General features: G+C 48.6%; 1 protein-coding gene across 1 annotated transcript; it reads right to left on the bottom strand.

The window, feature by feature from the left end:
• Positions 1-5,059: 5,059 nt before the first annotated feature.
• On the bottom strand, positions 5,060-8,508 carry LOC132084988 (titin-like). The gene is made up of 2 exons (XM_059490323.1): positions 8,464-8,508; positions 5,060-6,931 (listed from the first exon to the last, which is right to left on the bottom strand). The coding sequence occupies exon 2, from the start codon at positions 6,907-6,909 to the stop codon at positions 5,938-5,940; it is 972 nt and encodes a 323-aa protein (XP_059346306.1). The 5' UTR covers positions 6,910-6,931; positions 8,464-8,508; the 3' UTR covers positions 5,060-5,937.
• Between the last annotated feature and the right edge of the window lie 4,889 nt (positions 8,509-13,397).

A 13,397-nucleotide genomic window follows, 5' to 3' on the forward strand; every position in this document is an offset into this window, starting at 1 on the left:
CACGGGCCTAGCCCCGTGAGGAGGCTCCGGTGACCGGTGAGGAGCCAAAATCGCGGGTTCTGGATGGAAAACACGGTGCAGACCCATTGGCGACGCAAAACCCTGCTCTGATCATCCCATGTTTTCTTCATCTTGGAAAACGTTTCCTGTCTGAGTGTTCCCTGTGTTTTCACTTCTGCTCCTGCCATGTCGGCGTTTTTCCGTGGGTATTCCCAATACTTTAGCGTTGGGAATCCCGGGAAGCGCTGTCAGCAGCTGGCGGTGGAAGGTGTCGACGCTTTTCCCCTTCCCTTCTCCTCTTTGTCTCTTCTCAGTCTTGTGAATTCTCTGTGCAGCAATAAAAAATGACCATCGATGGCACCAGCTGTCTTTTGTCTTTTTTCTCCCCATTTCCACGACTTCAGGCCCCAAAATATCTTCCTTAATTTCAGTTTTCAAAAGTGGTTGGGGAGGGCTTTGCGCCTGAAGTAAAAAAACATTTAAATATGGAGAAATTCCTACTAATCCAACAAGGAAATCATCGTCTGGTCAATTCCTTTCTGAAATTATTGATAGGAATTTGATTTTCAGACAGAGTTTTGGTCTTCACAGCTTGGGATTTTGGAAGTAAATCCTAGAAACTGTTAAAAGGTGAATTTAAGTAGAAGAAAGCCTTAAATTAATTAATAAAAGAATTTAACACCTGGAAGGCACAATTTTAAATAAATTTAAATAATTAAATTTTAATAATTAAACAAATAAATATTTAAATAAATGAGTAAATTCTAAGTAATTTTAATAATTCTAAATAATTTTAATAAAGGCTCCTCTACCTTTATTTTGGATAAGTTTGAGGCTGAAGGTGACCCTGTGGTCACCTGGAGGGTGTTAAACCCATAAAAGTTGTTAACTGGAGGGAGTTAAACCCATTAAAAACCCCCAAATTTCAGAGATAAAGCTCCCTCTGTATCCCGGGTTGTGCCTGTGGCTTTCTTCACCTCCGGCTCCGTCTGGGAATGCTGAAATTGCTCCCCACCTACCCCCTCATTACGGGAAGGGTGGGGAACATCTAATCTGGAGAAGAAAAGAGAGATATTTATATTCGGGGGCGTGCCGACGCTGTTTCCAAATCTCCTTTTTAATGGGCAGGTGGGGAGGCGAGGAGCAGGTTCCTCTTTGTGTCCCTCGCTGTCGACACCGGGAGGTGACACCGGGAGGTGACACCAGGAGGTGACACCTTCAGGTGGGGATCACAGGAGGCAAAAAAACCCCACACCTGGGGAAGGCAAACACCTGAGCACACCTGGGAGGCCAAGCAGAAGCAAAAATTCCCCCCCCCAAAAAAAAATGGGAGGGGAAGTGAGGAATCAGCACCTGGAATTTGAGGATCTGCCTCAGGAGCCACTCAGAGGTGACATTTTGGTGGCATCTCGGGGACATGGAAAAGGTTTGAGGAATCGGGGTGAACAACCCCACACCTGGGCCAGAAATTCACAGGGAAATGGATGGGAAAATGAGGAATGTCCACCTCAAATTCCTCCCAAGGAACCCAAATCCTCGAGGATCCAAGCTCTGCCCTGGAGGTGACGCTTTTGTGACATCTTGGGGGCGTGGAAAAGGTTTTAGTCAGGAATCATGGAAAATAAAAACAAATAAAACAAACCCTGCACCTGAACACACCTGGGCTGGGCATTCCCAGGGAAATGAGGAATTTGCGCCTCAAATTCCTCCAAATTTTTGGGGATCCGAGCTCTTGGAGGCCTGGAAAAGGTTTAAAAGCATGAATCATGGAAAAGGCTTAAATCAGGAATCTCGTGGAGCTCCAACCCTGTGAATCACCTGATTCTGGACCATCTCCATCACCTGTACCTGGAAATGGAATTTTTCCATTTTATCTGGGATCACGGGAGCACCTGGAAAATCCTGGAGGGACCTGCTGTGCTCCCAACATTTCCTGTGGCCAAGCCCTGACGCACCAGCTGTGGTCAGCTTCGGGAATTGCTGGAATTCCTGGGATATTTGCAATAAATTAGGGATATTTCATCAGGTGGAGGAGCCTGGAAAATCTTCCTGATTTATTGGGGTAAAAAAATAAAAAAAGTTTCATTTTTTTTTGGGGGGGGGGGATCTGAAATAGAGGAGGGAAACAGCAAAATCCAGAACCAAACTGGGATCTGGTTCTTTTCCAGGTTCCAAACTGGGATCTGGAGCCTTTCCAGGTTCCAGACTGGGATCTGGAGCCTTTCCAGGTTCCAGACTGGGATCTGGAGCCTTTCCAGGTGCCAAACTGGGATCTGGAGCCTTTCCAGGTTCCAGACTGGGATCTGGTGCTTTTCCAGGCTCCAAACTGGGATCTGGAGACTTCCCAGGAGACAGAACAGATTCCCAACCCCACTCAGACTTCTCCAGGTGCTCCCACCCCAAAATAATTCCAAAACCAGCCAAAATACACCCTAAAACAACTGTGAGTCGTCCCAGCTGCCGATTCTTTGTGGGATCTCTGCCCGGGACGGGGATGTTGCGAATTATTAAGAAATTATTAATGAATTATTAACAAATCACCCCACGATGAGCAGCCCTGGGTGTGCCCAGGGTGAAGAACACCCAGTCCCCCGCAGCAGATGGGAGAGGAGGGAATTTCAGCCGGGCTTTGACCGAGGTCCAGGAGGAGGTGGGAGCGGAGCCGGTTCCGGTTGTGAAAGATTCTGGTCACCGAGTTTAATCCGGAGTCATCCCGAGGGATATAAAAGCTGCTCCCTGGGGAAGCTCCACACCCGCAGCGGCTCCTCCTGAGCTCCCTCCTCCAGCAGGACGCGCCAGGTGAGTCCTTCCCTGCCCCTCTCGCTGCTCAGGTGAGGGGTTTGGTGCCCCGGGGTGGGAAAAATGGGATTTTTGGCTGTTTTCTTCCCCAAACCGGGATTGTCTCCCCAAAAATGGGAATTTTTGCTGTTTTATTCCCCAAACTGGGGTTGTCTTCCCAAAATGGAATTTTTCACTTTTTTCTTCACCGTTCTCTCCCTAAAATGGGATTTTTCACAGTTTTCTTTCCCAAACTGGGGTAGTCTCCCCCCCAAAATGGGATTTTTCGCTGTTTTCTTCCCCAAAGTGGGGTTGTCTCCCCAAAAATGGGATTTTTCCCTGTTTTCTTCCCCAAAGTGGAGCTGTCTCCCCAAAAATGGGATTTTTCATCATTTTCTTCTCCAAGCTGGAGTTTTGAAGCTTTTCTCCCCCAAAAATTCTGCCTGCAACAGGTGGAAATTTGTAGTATATAATTCTGGAAATTTTGAGACTCCATCCACAGGTTTGGGACTCTTTGGGTCAGAACACCATGATAATTTTTCTGGGATTGATAAGAATCCCGTGGATAACCAAAGGTTTGCATCCACAGGCAGGTGGTGGAACAGCTTCCAGGATTTCTGGGGATCCTGGTTCTGTTTTCTTGGATAAAATCCTCAAACCACCTGAATTTCATGGCCCCGGGTGTGGCTCCTGCTCGGGGGGTCTCAAGGAGTTGGGAAGAGACGTGGTGGTTCCAAAAATTGGTATCAAATACTGGGACTGGTATCAAATATTGGGAATACTATCAAATATTGGGATTGGTATCAAATATTGGGATTGGTATAAAATATTGGGAATACTATCAAATATTGGGATTGGTATCAAATATTGGGATTGGTATCAAATATTGGGAATATTATCAAATACTGGGATTATTATAAAATATTAGGATTGGTATCCAATACTGGGATTGTTAGCAAAGTATTTTTCCCTGCCAAAACTCCCAATTTTCTCAGTTTTCTGCTCCTCTTTGGCTGCTTTTCTTGGCGCTTCCCCTTGAGTTCAGCTTTTCTCCAAATCCACTCTTCCCCCTGAGCTTTTTAAAGTTGAGGTTCCCAGGAAAAAAAATGAGCCGACGGAAAGAAGGAAAACCCCTGGTGCCGTTTGTCTCCTCTCCAGCTCTGCAGCCTTTCCCTGGCTTTGTTAGGCTGGGTTTTGCCTCTGATCCCCGTTTTACTCCCTGATCCCTCAGCGAGGTGACCGATGCCACAGGAAGTGGGATGGGATCCAAAAAAACCCCAAATAAAGGGCGGGAAACAACTCCCCAGAATTCAGACTCCAGGGATTTAATCCTGGTTTGGGATTGAGTTTAAAATCAGCGGGGTCGAACTCAGAGCTGAGGCAGCGCCCGGAACCTCAACACCCCAAAAAGGCGAATTTAGGCCTAAAATTTGCTCGTTTCTCTCCGCGATTTCGTACTCCAGGATGTCCCAGCAGCAGAAGCAGCCGCAGCAGATCCCGGCCCAGTGCCAGCAGAAATGCGGGGGCCTTCCCAAGGGCGCCCAGCAAAGCCAGGCCTGCAAAGGCCAGGCCTGCAAAGGCCAGGCCCAGGCGGCCGTGAAGAGCGTCCCCCAGCAGCAGCAGCAGCAGCAGCAGCAATGCTCCAAGCAGAAGTAGGAGCCATCCCAAATCCCAAATCCCGCTTTTCCCACCTCGCCGGGCTCCCGGGAACGCCTCCAGACCTGCGGCCACCTGCTTCGCTTGCCAGGAATTACCTCATAACGAGATGCGCTTAATTAGGTTTAAAAAAAAAAATGATAAATGAGCGGCGGGGGATGGTTTTGATTCAGAGTTTAATTTGGGATGTGGTGCAATAAAATGATGGAATGAACTCGTGGTTGCTTCCTGGTGTTTTTGTTGGTGATTTTCTCCCGTTTTCCCCTTTTCTTTCTCTTTTATTTTCCCCTAAAATACCAACTTTAAGCACACACAGACCCTGGCTTTTGCAAGCTGAGCCTCCTCTCCACCTTTTTCAGGAGAAGCCATTGAAAATACCCAAAACTTGATTTTAAAATCCCCAAAACTTGGTGTAAAACCCCCCAAAACTTGCTGTGAAAATTCCCAAAACTTGCTATGAAAACCCCCAAAACTCAGTATAATACTTCTCAGAACTTGGCATGAAATTTCCCACAACTTGGTACAAAAAACCCCAAAAATTGGTACAAAACCTCCAAAAATTTGGTACAAAAACCCCCACAACCTCGTGTAAAACCCCACGACCAGTAACAAAAATTCCCAAAACTCGGTACTGAAAGTCGCTTTTATTGCGGAATTTTCACAGTGAAATAAATCCTGGATCAAACAGCAGCCGAAAACAATCAGGAGACCGAGTCCCAAACACCGACGGGTGGCGAAACATTCCCGGCTGGAATTCCTCCTTGATCCCGTCTACGCCACGCCCGGGGTTAATCCCTTCCCAAACATGTCTGGAGTGGAGTTAATTATCCATAAATCTGGGTAATTACGGAATATTCACGGCCTGACCTGTTCTTTGACACCTCCGAGGAAATTCAAGGGGAGAGCGAGCTTGGATTTATCCTAAAATTCTTCCTTTTTCCCCCCTCAATCCCAAAGGATTCTTTTAAATTCCACCAAAATCGGATCTATCAAAAAAAATCTTCATTTTCCTCCCTCAGTCCCGAAGGATTATTTTTTATTCAGCACTAATTCCCGAATTTGGGAAGTTTTGGCGGCAGATCCCACACACTAAATCTGATTATTTATAGGGAAAAACTTCCCAAATTCCAGGTGGGAGCTGGAATCCAGGGGGGGGAAAGGCAGGAAAAAGGGGACGAGCTCTTCCCAGGATTTTGGGTTTTTAACTTCACGAACCCCGCCTTGCTCCATGATTTTTTTTGGGGGGGCTTTTTGGGCATTCCAAAGCCTCGGGATTGGGGAAAAATGGCAGGAATTTGGGAAGGGGAGCTACAACCCTGCTGGAAAAGCATTCCCGACGGGAATTCCCTGCTGTTAGTAAAGGACAAGGCGTTAGCGGGAGGGGCGGCTGGAAGGAATTCCTGACAAAAGCTCTGCAGGGGTTAAAAAAAAACCACAACAAAAAAAGGCTTGGAAAAACCTCTGGATTCGGGGATAAAAATCCCCGGGATTGGGATTTTCCCTCTATTTTTGCCACGGGCCAGGCTGCTCCAGCTGCTGCTCCAGGGGAGGGAATTTCTCGGGAATGGAGCGCTGCTGCTGATCCGGGATGGGCACCGGGATCTCCTGGAATTCCTGTTTTTCCTGGGAAGATGGGATGGGGTCTGAGATCTCCTGGAATTCCTGCTTTTTCTGGGAAGAGGGGATGGGGTCTGGGACTGGGATGGGGACAGGGGTGTCCTTGCACTCCTGTTTTTCTGGGATGGACACCGGGATTTCCTTGCATTCCTGTTTTTCCTGCTTTTCTGGGATGGACACCGGGATTTCCTTGCATTCCTGCTTTTCCTGGGAACACGGGGTGGGTTCAGGGTTTGAAACTGGGACGGGGACAGGGGTGTCCTTGCACTCCTGTTTTTCTGGGATGGACACCGGGATTTCCTTACATTCTTGTTTTTCTGCGATGGACACCGGGATTTCCTTGCACTCCTGCTTTTCCGGGATGGACACCGGGATTTCCTTGCATTCCTGCTTTTCCTGGGCACACTGGACAGGGTCGGGGATGGAAACTGGGATTTCCTTGCATTCCTGTTTTTCTGGGACGGACACCGGGATCTCCTTGCATTCCTGTTTTTCTGGGATGGACACCGGGATTTCCTGGCGCTGCTGCTTCTCCTGGGCGCAGGGAACGGGAACGGGAACCGGGATCTCCTTGACCTCCTGCTTCTCCAGCGTCGGTTCCTGGCAGGATTTCTCTTCCAGGCGCGGAGCAGGTTCGGGGTTCGGGAATACCGCAGGGATTTGGGTTTGCTGCTCCTGGGGCAGGACAGTTTCCCCTTTTCCCGCTTCTGGGATCGCCTTTTCTGGGAATTTCGCCTTTTCCGGGAGCGGCTCGGGCACCGGGATTTGGGGATGCTCGGGGCTCTGTTTTGGGGTGGTTTTACCCAAACCGGGGGGGAGCTGCAGCTCCTGCTTGATTTGCATCTGGTTCAGAGACATCTCTGCGGGAGAACGGGATCACCTGGGGAAAAAAAGTGGGAATTTCTTGCGTTACCGGGACAAAGGTGACACAATTCTGAAAAACGTGTTAAAATATAAAAAAGTCGAGTTTCCTTCGTCTGCCCTTGGCTTCCCGAGGCTAAAACCAAACATTTGAGGACGTTTGGTGTGCTAGAAAAAAAAAAAAATTATATCAATGTGGGGCCAAGGGGGTGTTTTGGACTGGTAAACCCTAAATAATTCCTGCCTTTTTTTTTTTTTTTTTTTTTTTTCATCGATTTTCAACTTTTCCTTGGAATTTGGAACGCCAGGAGAGGTTCCTGGAGGCTCCGGCGAGCTGAGGGTTAAATTCCCAGGAGACAGCTCCTCCTCTCGTTCCGGTTGCACCCGGCTCCGGTGACAATGCCGAGGGTTTGGGTGACCCTGGAAGGGTCCTGGGAAGGGAATTCTCTGGGATAAAGCGTCCCCGAGCTCCGGGATTGTCACCGCTGTCCCCTCCTGAGTCAGAGCGGGCAGCGCGGATTTCTCCTCCCCGACAATTTGGGGACAATTTGGGGACAATTTTGTGGCCGCTGGAGGCTCGCCCGGACCTCGGGAATTCCTGCGCTGCCGCTTTTTAAAATCCGAGGAGTGAAAGGTGAGAATTCCAAAAGGGATTTGAACTCCCCAAGGCAGAGAAAGGGAAAATTCCTCCTCCCTTCCCCAGCTCCTCTCACAGCCAATCCCCTCCTCTCTTCCTTTTTATTTATTTATTTTTTTAAACATCTGATAATACCTTGATTAATTAATTAATTAAGATCTTGTTCCTGACATGGATGAGGCAGCACTCCTCATATTTTCACTCCTTGCCTCCCTGCAGCGCCCTCTTGCTCCCAAATTTGCCTCTTTCCAAGGAATTCTTGGGTGAAATTGAAGTTTTAAAAGCGTTTTGGTTATAAAATCAAATTGAAAAATAAATTTGGCCAGAGAGGGTTTGGTGTCCATCCTGGATGAAGGAGATTGGCCCTTGAACCAACGGAATTCCATCTGATCCCTGCCTCAGGAAGGGTCTAATTTAGGGCTTAATTACCCTCAGATTTAGGCTCGGTCTTAATTTGCCTCCCAGTGCCATTTCCAGGCTGCCCCAACGCCCACAAATTCCCTCCTTTCCAGGAACCCTCCACATATCCCAAGGCGTCAAATCCAACCTTTCCTGAAAGGCAGAACCCCAAATATCCCCCTAAAAATTGGGATTCTCAATCTCAAACACCCCCGTAAAATATCGGGTTTCTCAATCCCAAAAATCCCCCCAAAATATTTGGATTCTCTGTCCCAAATGTCCCCCCAAAATCTCAATATTCTCAATCCCAATCCTCCCCAAATTCTTGATATTCTCAATCCCAAACCTCCCCAGAAATCCCAGGATTCTCAGTCCCAAACCTCCCCCAAAATATCGATATTTTTATCCCAAACCTCCCTAAAAATCTCAGAATTCTGAATCCCAAACCTCCCTGAGGAACCTTGGGATTCCCAATCCCAAAATTCCCCGAGGAACCTCAGGATTGCGGGACTCACCCAACCGGTGCCGAGGAAGCAGCGGGAGCGGAGAGTGGATGCTGGAGAGGGGAGATTTGGGATCTTTTATAGGGTTTGGAAGCCCTGCCTTCTGGGAATGAGTCCTCCTGGCTGATGAGCTCATTCTTTCACAAGAACCTTGCCCGGCCGGGTTTTACACGTAGGCACTTTCCAGAGAGGGTTCTGAGTTCGTTCCCCTGACTAATCCCGCTGAACCGTGGGATTTCACCCTGGATAAAGGTCAGAGCCTTGGGATCGTGGAGTTCTTGGAGACCCCGTTGAGGTTTGGGGACTGGGTGGGGTTTGGTGCCACCTCAACCCATCCAGGGGTCATTCCATAGATAAAAAACCCTCTGATGTCTGAAATTCCTGGGATTTATTGGGAATTCCCACCTCAACCCATCCAGGGGCCATTCCACAGCTAAACCTCTCCCAGTTATCTGAAATTTCTGGAATTTATTGGGATTTCCCACCTCAACCCATCCAGGGGTCATTCCACAGTTTAACCTCCCCTTAAGTGTCTGAAATTCCTGGGATTTATTGGGAATTCCCACCTCAACCCATCCCACAGCTAAACCTCTTCTGAGTTTTCCTTTGGAAGAACTTTATGGATTTCCCTCAACTTCCATTTCAGTTTGGAATCACCAGGAGGGATTTCCTGGAAATTTCAGGAATTTTCTCCTGGAAAGGGCGATCAGGGGCTGGCCAGAGAGGTTTGGAGTTGCCACCCCTGGAAGTGTCCAAGGAATTCCTGGAAAGGGATTGATCTATCCAAAGATGGACTCTATGATCTTGGAGGGCTTTTCCAACCTCAGTAATCCTGGAATTCTCTGGATAAATCTCATTTTCCACGGAGATGCAGCTCCCATCCATCCAAATGTGATGGAACAGGGAGCTGAGGTCATCTCTGGGGATTTTTAACAATATCCAAGATTTTCCCCACCCAACTGGAATTTGGGGGAAGCGGCCCCACAGAATTCCAGAAGGGAATTTAAAAAGGTGTTTCAGCCTAGATGTGAAATAAAGGGAATTCTGCATTCCCTGAGGATTAGTCCAGGTGGAATGAGAACGAGACATTTATGGAGCGGGAAAAACCTCAGAAATTCAATCCCAATTCCCCAAATCTCCGGGATCCATCAGGACACAGCTCTTGGAGACACCGTGTCCCACCCAGATGGGAATTTCATCACCTTTGGTAATCCCAGGCTCACCTCTGCAGCTTTTCCGGAGCTTTTATCGGATCAAGATCCCGACACGATCACTTCCAACAGGCTGAGCTGGTCCCACGTCACCTCCCGGGATTCCTGGGCGACACCTGGAAGCAGCTGCAACTTCCTCCCTCAACAACCCTTTGGCAACACAAGGCTGGAAAATTCCAGAATTTCCTCCCATCCATACAATTCCCATTTTCCCCTGGGTCCCGCCTTGCTGCTCCTGCTGGGATAGGCTCGGTTTTAGTCTCCAGCTTTGGGGATCCCCCAGCCCAAGCCCAAAGCCTGACTCAGGCCTTGCTGGTGCTCCCCCGGTGCCGATTCCAGGCTGGAATTAGGGCACTTCCCAGACCTGCCCGGCTGCTTTCGAGGCAGCCTGGTGGCTGGCAGGGCTCGGAACCGAGATAAGCTCCTGGAATTGTGCCCTTCCCGCGGGGAGATGCAGGGAAGGAGATCAGAGTCCTGAAAACCTTGGGGTTCGGCACTGCCCAGTTCCTGGAGGTGTCCGAGGAAAGGTCGGATGGGGCTTGGAGGGACCTGGGATACTTGGAATTGTCCCTGGCCATGGCAAGGGCTTGGAACGGGATGATCCTGAAGGTCCCTTCCAACCCAAACCATTCCATGATCCTCTGATTTTCCCAGATTTTCTGATTTTATTATTCCATGATTTTATGCTTCTGTTATTCCGTGATTCTCTGATCCTCTTACTCCATGATTTTCTGATCCTCTGACACTATTATTCCATGATTTTGTGATTCTATGATCCTCTTATTCCATCATTTTATGATTTCATGATTCCATCATTTTATGATTTCATGATTCCATGATTGTATGATTTCATGATTCTCTGATTCTCTTATTCCTTGATTTTCTGATTCCACAATTCCCTAACTCCATGATTTTCTGATCCTCTGACTCTATTATTCCATGATTTTGTGATTCTGCGATCCTCTAATTCCACCATTTTGTGATGTGATGATTCCATGATCCCCTGATTCCATGATTTTCTGATTTCATGATTCCATGATTCTCTGATTCTATTATTCCATTATTTTCGGATTCTACAATTCCCTAACTCCATGATTTTATGATCCTCTGACACTCCATGATTCCCTGTTTCTATTATTCCATGATCCTCTCATTCCATGATTTCATGATTCTGTGATTCTCTGATTCTATTATTCCATAATTCTCTGATTCTATTATTCTATTATTTTCTGATTCCACCATTCCCTAACTCCATGATTTCATGATCCTCTGACACTCCATGATTCCCTGATTCCATTATTCCACCATTTCATCATTCCCTGATCCCGGTTTTTGTCCCGCCAAGGCCGGAGCAGCTGAGTTTGAGAGCGGACAGGGAATTTCACCACCTCCAACCTTCCACCCGAATTTTTGTGCAATATTCCCGAGGAAATTCTCCTCCTCAGGTCGGTGCTGAGCCCCGAAGAGGGACAGGACACCTCCACCTGCTTGGGACATTTTTATTTAAGCAATAAATAAAAGATTTCTGGAATATTTTGGTGCCAAATTTAAACCCAGAACGTGCAACACGCAGGGATTAAAGTCAAACACTTCCCATGGCTGGGAGGGAGAGACCTAAACCCAAACCTAATCCTAAACCTAATCCTAAACCCTGTCTGGAGATCAGGAGATGTGGCCTGACCTTAAACTGGTTTGGATCCAGTCTGGAAATGCTCTGGAGGTCACCAGGCAGCAACCTCAGCACAAAAATTGTGGATATTGCCCAAAGAGGCTCCCGAGTCAGCCCCTGGAAAGGGAGGGAACGTTTTTTCCTGGAGGAGAGGTGGAATTGCTTTTCCCAGCCCCGGGAATTGAACAAAAATCTATTTTTAGCCAAACCTTTGGGAAAACGACGGGAGAAACGTGAGGGAATGGAGGGAATGTGGAGCTCCTGGTCTGTCCCAAACATTCCACAAATTCCAGGGATCGCCACACCGTGGAGAAAGAAATTCCCAGCCCAGCATTCCTGGGTGGGATTTGCTGCTCCAGATCCCACAAATCCCGAATTTATCAGGGACCTCCCAGGTAATTGCCAGGAATTATTCCAGGAGATCCAAACGGGAGCTGGTGGCTCCATCAAGGATGCCATGGAGGTGTCTCGGTGTCTCCAAGGGTCCTGGAGCTCCTTTGCTTCACTCTGCCAAAAAAAATGGATCCAAATTTTGGGAAGTGAGACCCAAAGACCCCATGGATGCTCCCTTGACCTTTTTGCCACTTCAGATTTGAGTATTTTCATGCAATTCCCAGATTTGGTTTTTTTTTTGGGTAGTGAGAACCCCTCAGTCAGGACCCTGTGGATGCTCCTCGACCTCTTTTTCCATCCAGGATTTGGGGAAAGGATCAGATTTTTTCGGGAAGTGAGGAGTTCTCCGTCAGGACCCTAAGGATGCTCGCTCAACTTTCTGCCACCCAGAATTTGGGGATTTTTGTGCAGGGATCAAATTTTTTGGAAATGGAGAGCCCTGCAGAGAATCTGGGCTTGGGCTTCTCATAGATGCTCCCCGACTTTTTGGCACCCAGAATTTTGGGGGTTTTATGCAGGGATCAGATTTTTAGGGAAGTGAGGACCCTTCCCTCAGGACCCTAAGGATGTTCCCTCACCTTTTTTCCACCCAGGATTTGGGGGAAGGATCAGAATTTTGGGGAAGTGAGGAGCTCTCCCTCAAGACTCCCCCTGATTTTTGCCACGCAGGATTTGGGGATTTTTGTTCAGGGATCGGATTTTTTTTGGGAATCAAGGATCCCGCCCTCGTGATTTCATGGATTCTCCCTGATTTTTCCCCCCAGGATTCAGGACCTTTGTGCACGGAGGGGAGGATCCTCGGGAACTTTTGCCCCGCCGGATTTCAGCCGTGACTCAGGAGCTGCCGAACCGGCCCAGCCTGGCCCGGCGCTCCCGCAGGGTTCGGCTCCTCCCAGCTCGTTGTTGTGTCCAGCTCCAGGGCTGGACATCGCGGTGAACTCATCAAACAAAAGCTTAATTAGCACCTGCTGCATGGCTTAATTAACACCTGCGACATCTCCCGGTATCGGTCTGGAGCCTGGAGCAGCTCCTGGCCCAAACTCCGGGGACCTTTTGTGCCTTCCCTGGAAGTGTCCAAGGCCAGGCTGGACGGGCTTGGAGCCACCTGGGAGGGTGGGAATTGTCCCTGCCCGTGGCACGGGATGGGATTTAAGGCCCCAAAAATCCTGGACACCCCCAAGGACTGGATCTGGAGTGTCCATGGTCTTTTCCTGGCTGTTTTTTTCCGACAGGTTGGGAATGTTGGGAATGTTGGGACCCCAGAGCCCCTCCAGGATCTGCAGGGGCTCCAGGGAAGCTGGAGAAAGATTTTTCCTCAGGAACTGCAGGGACAGGACCCAGGGAATGGGGTCAGGGGGACAGAGGGGGAATTTGGGTGGGATTTTGGGGAGGAATCGTTCCCTGTGAGAGTCCCAGGTAATTCCATGGACTTCCCACCCCTGGAAGTGTCCAATTCCAGCCTGGAGCCACCAGGGACAGCAGAAGGTGTCCCATGGCAGAGGTTGGAACGAGATGATTTTTAAGATTCCTTCCAACACAAATCATTCCATAATTCCATGATTCCTGAGCTTCCCAGGATCCGAACAATTCCTATAAAACTCCGAGTTTCCCAGCTGAGTCAGGGACTCAAGTCTCCTGTAAAACCTCCCCATAAATCCCCCAAACCCCAGCCC

The sequence above is a fragment of the Ammospiza nelsoni genome, chromosome 28, assembly GCF_027579445.1.
Source record: "Ammospiza nelsoni isolate bAmmNel1 chromosome 28, bAmmNel1.pri, whole genome shotgun sequence".
NCBI classification, from domain to species: domain Eukaryota; kingdom Metazoa; phylum Chordata; class Aves; order Passeriformes; family Passerellidae; genus Ammospiza; species Ammospiza nelsoni.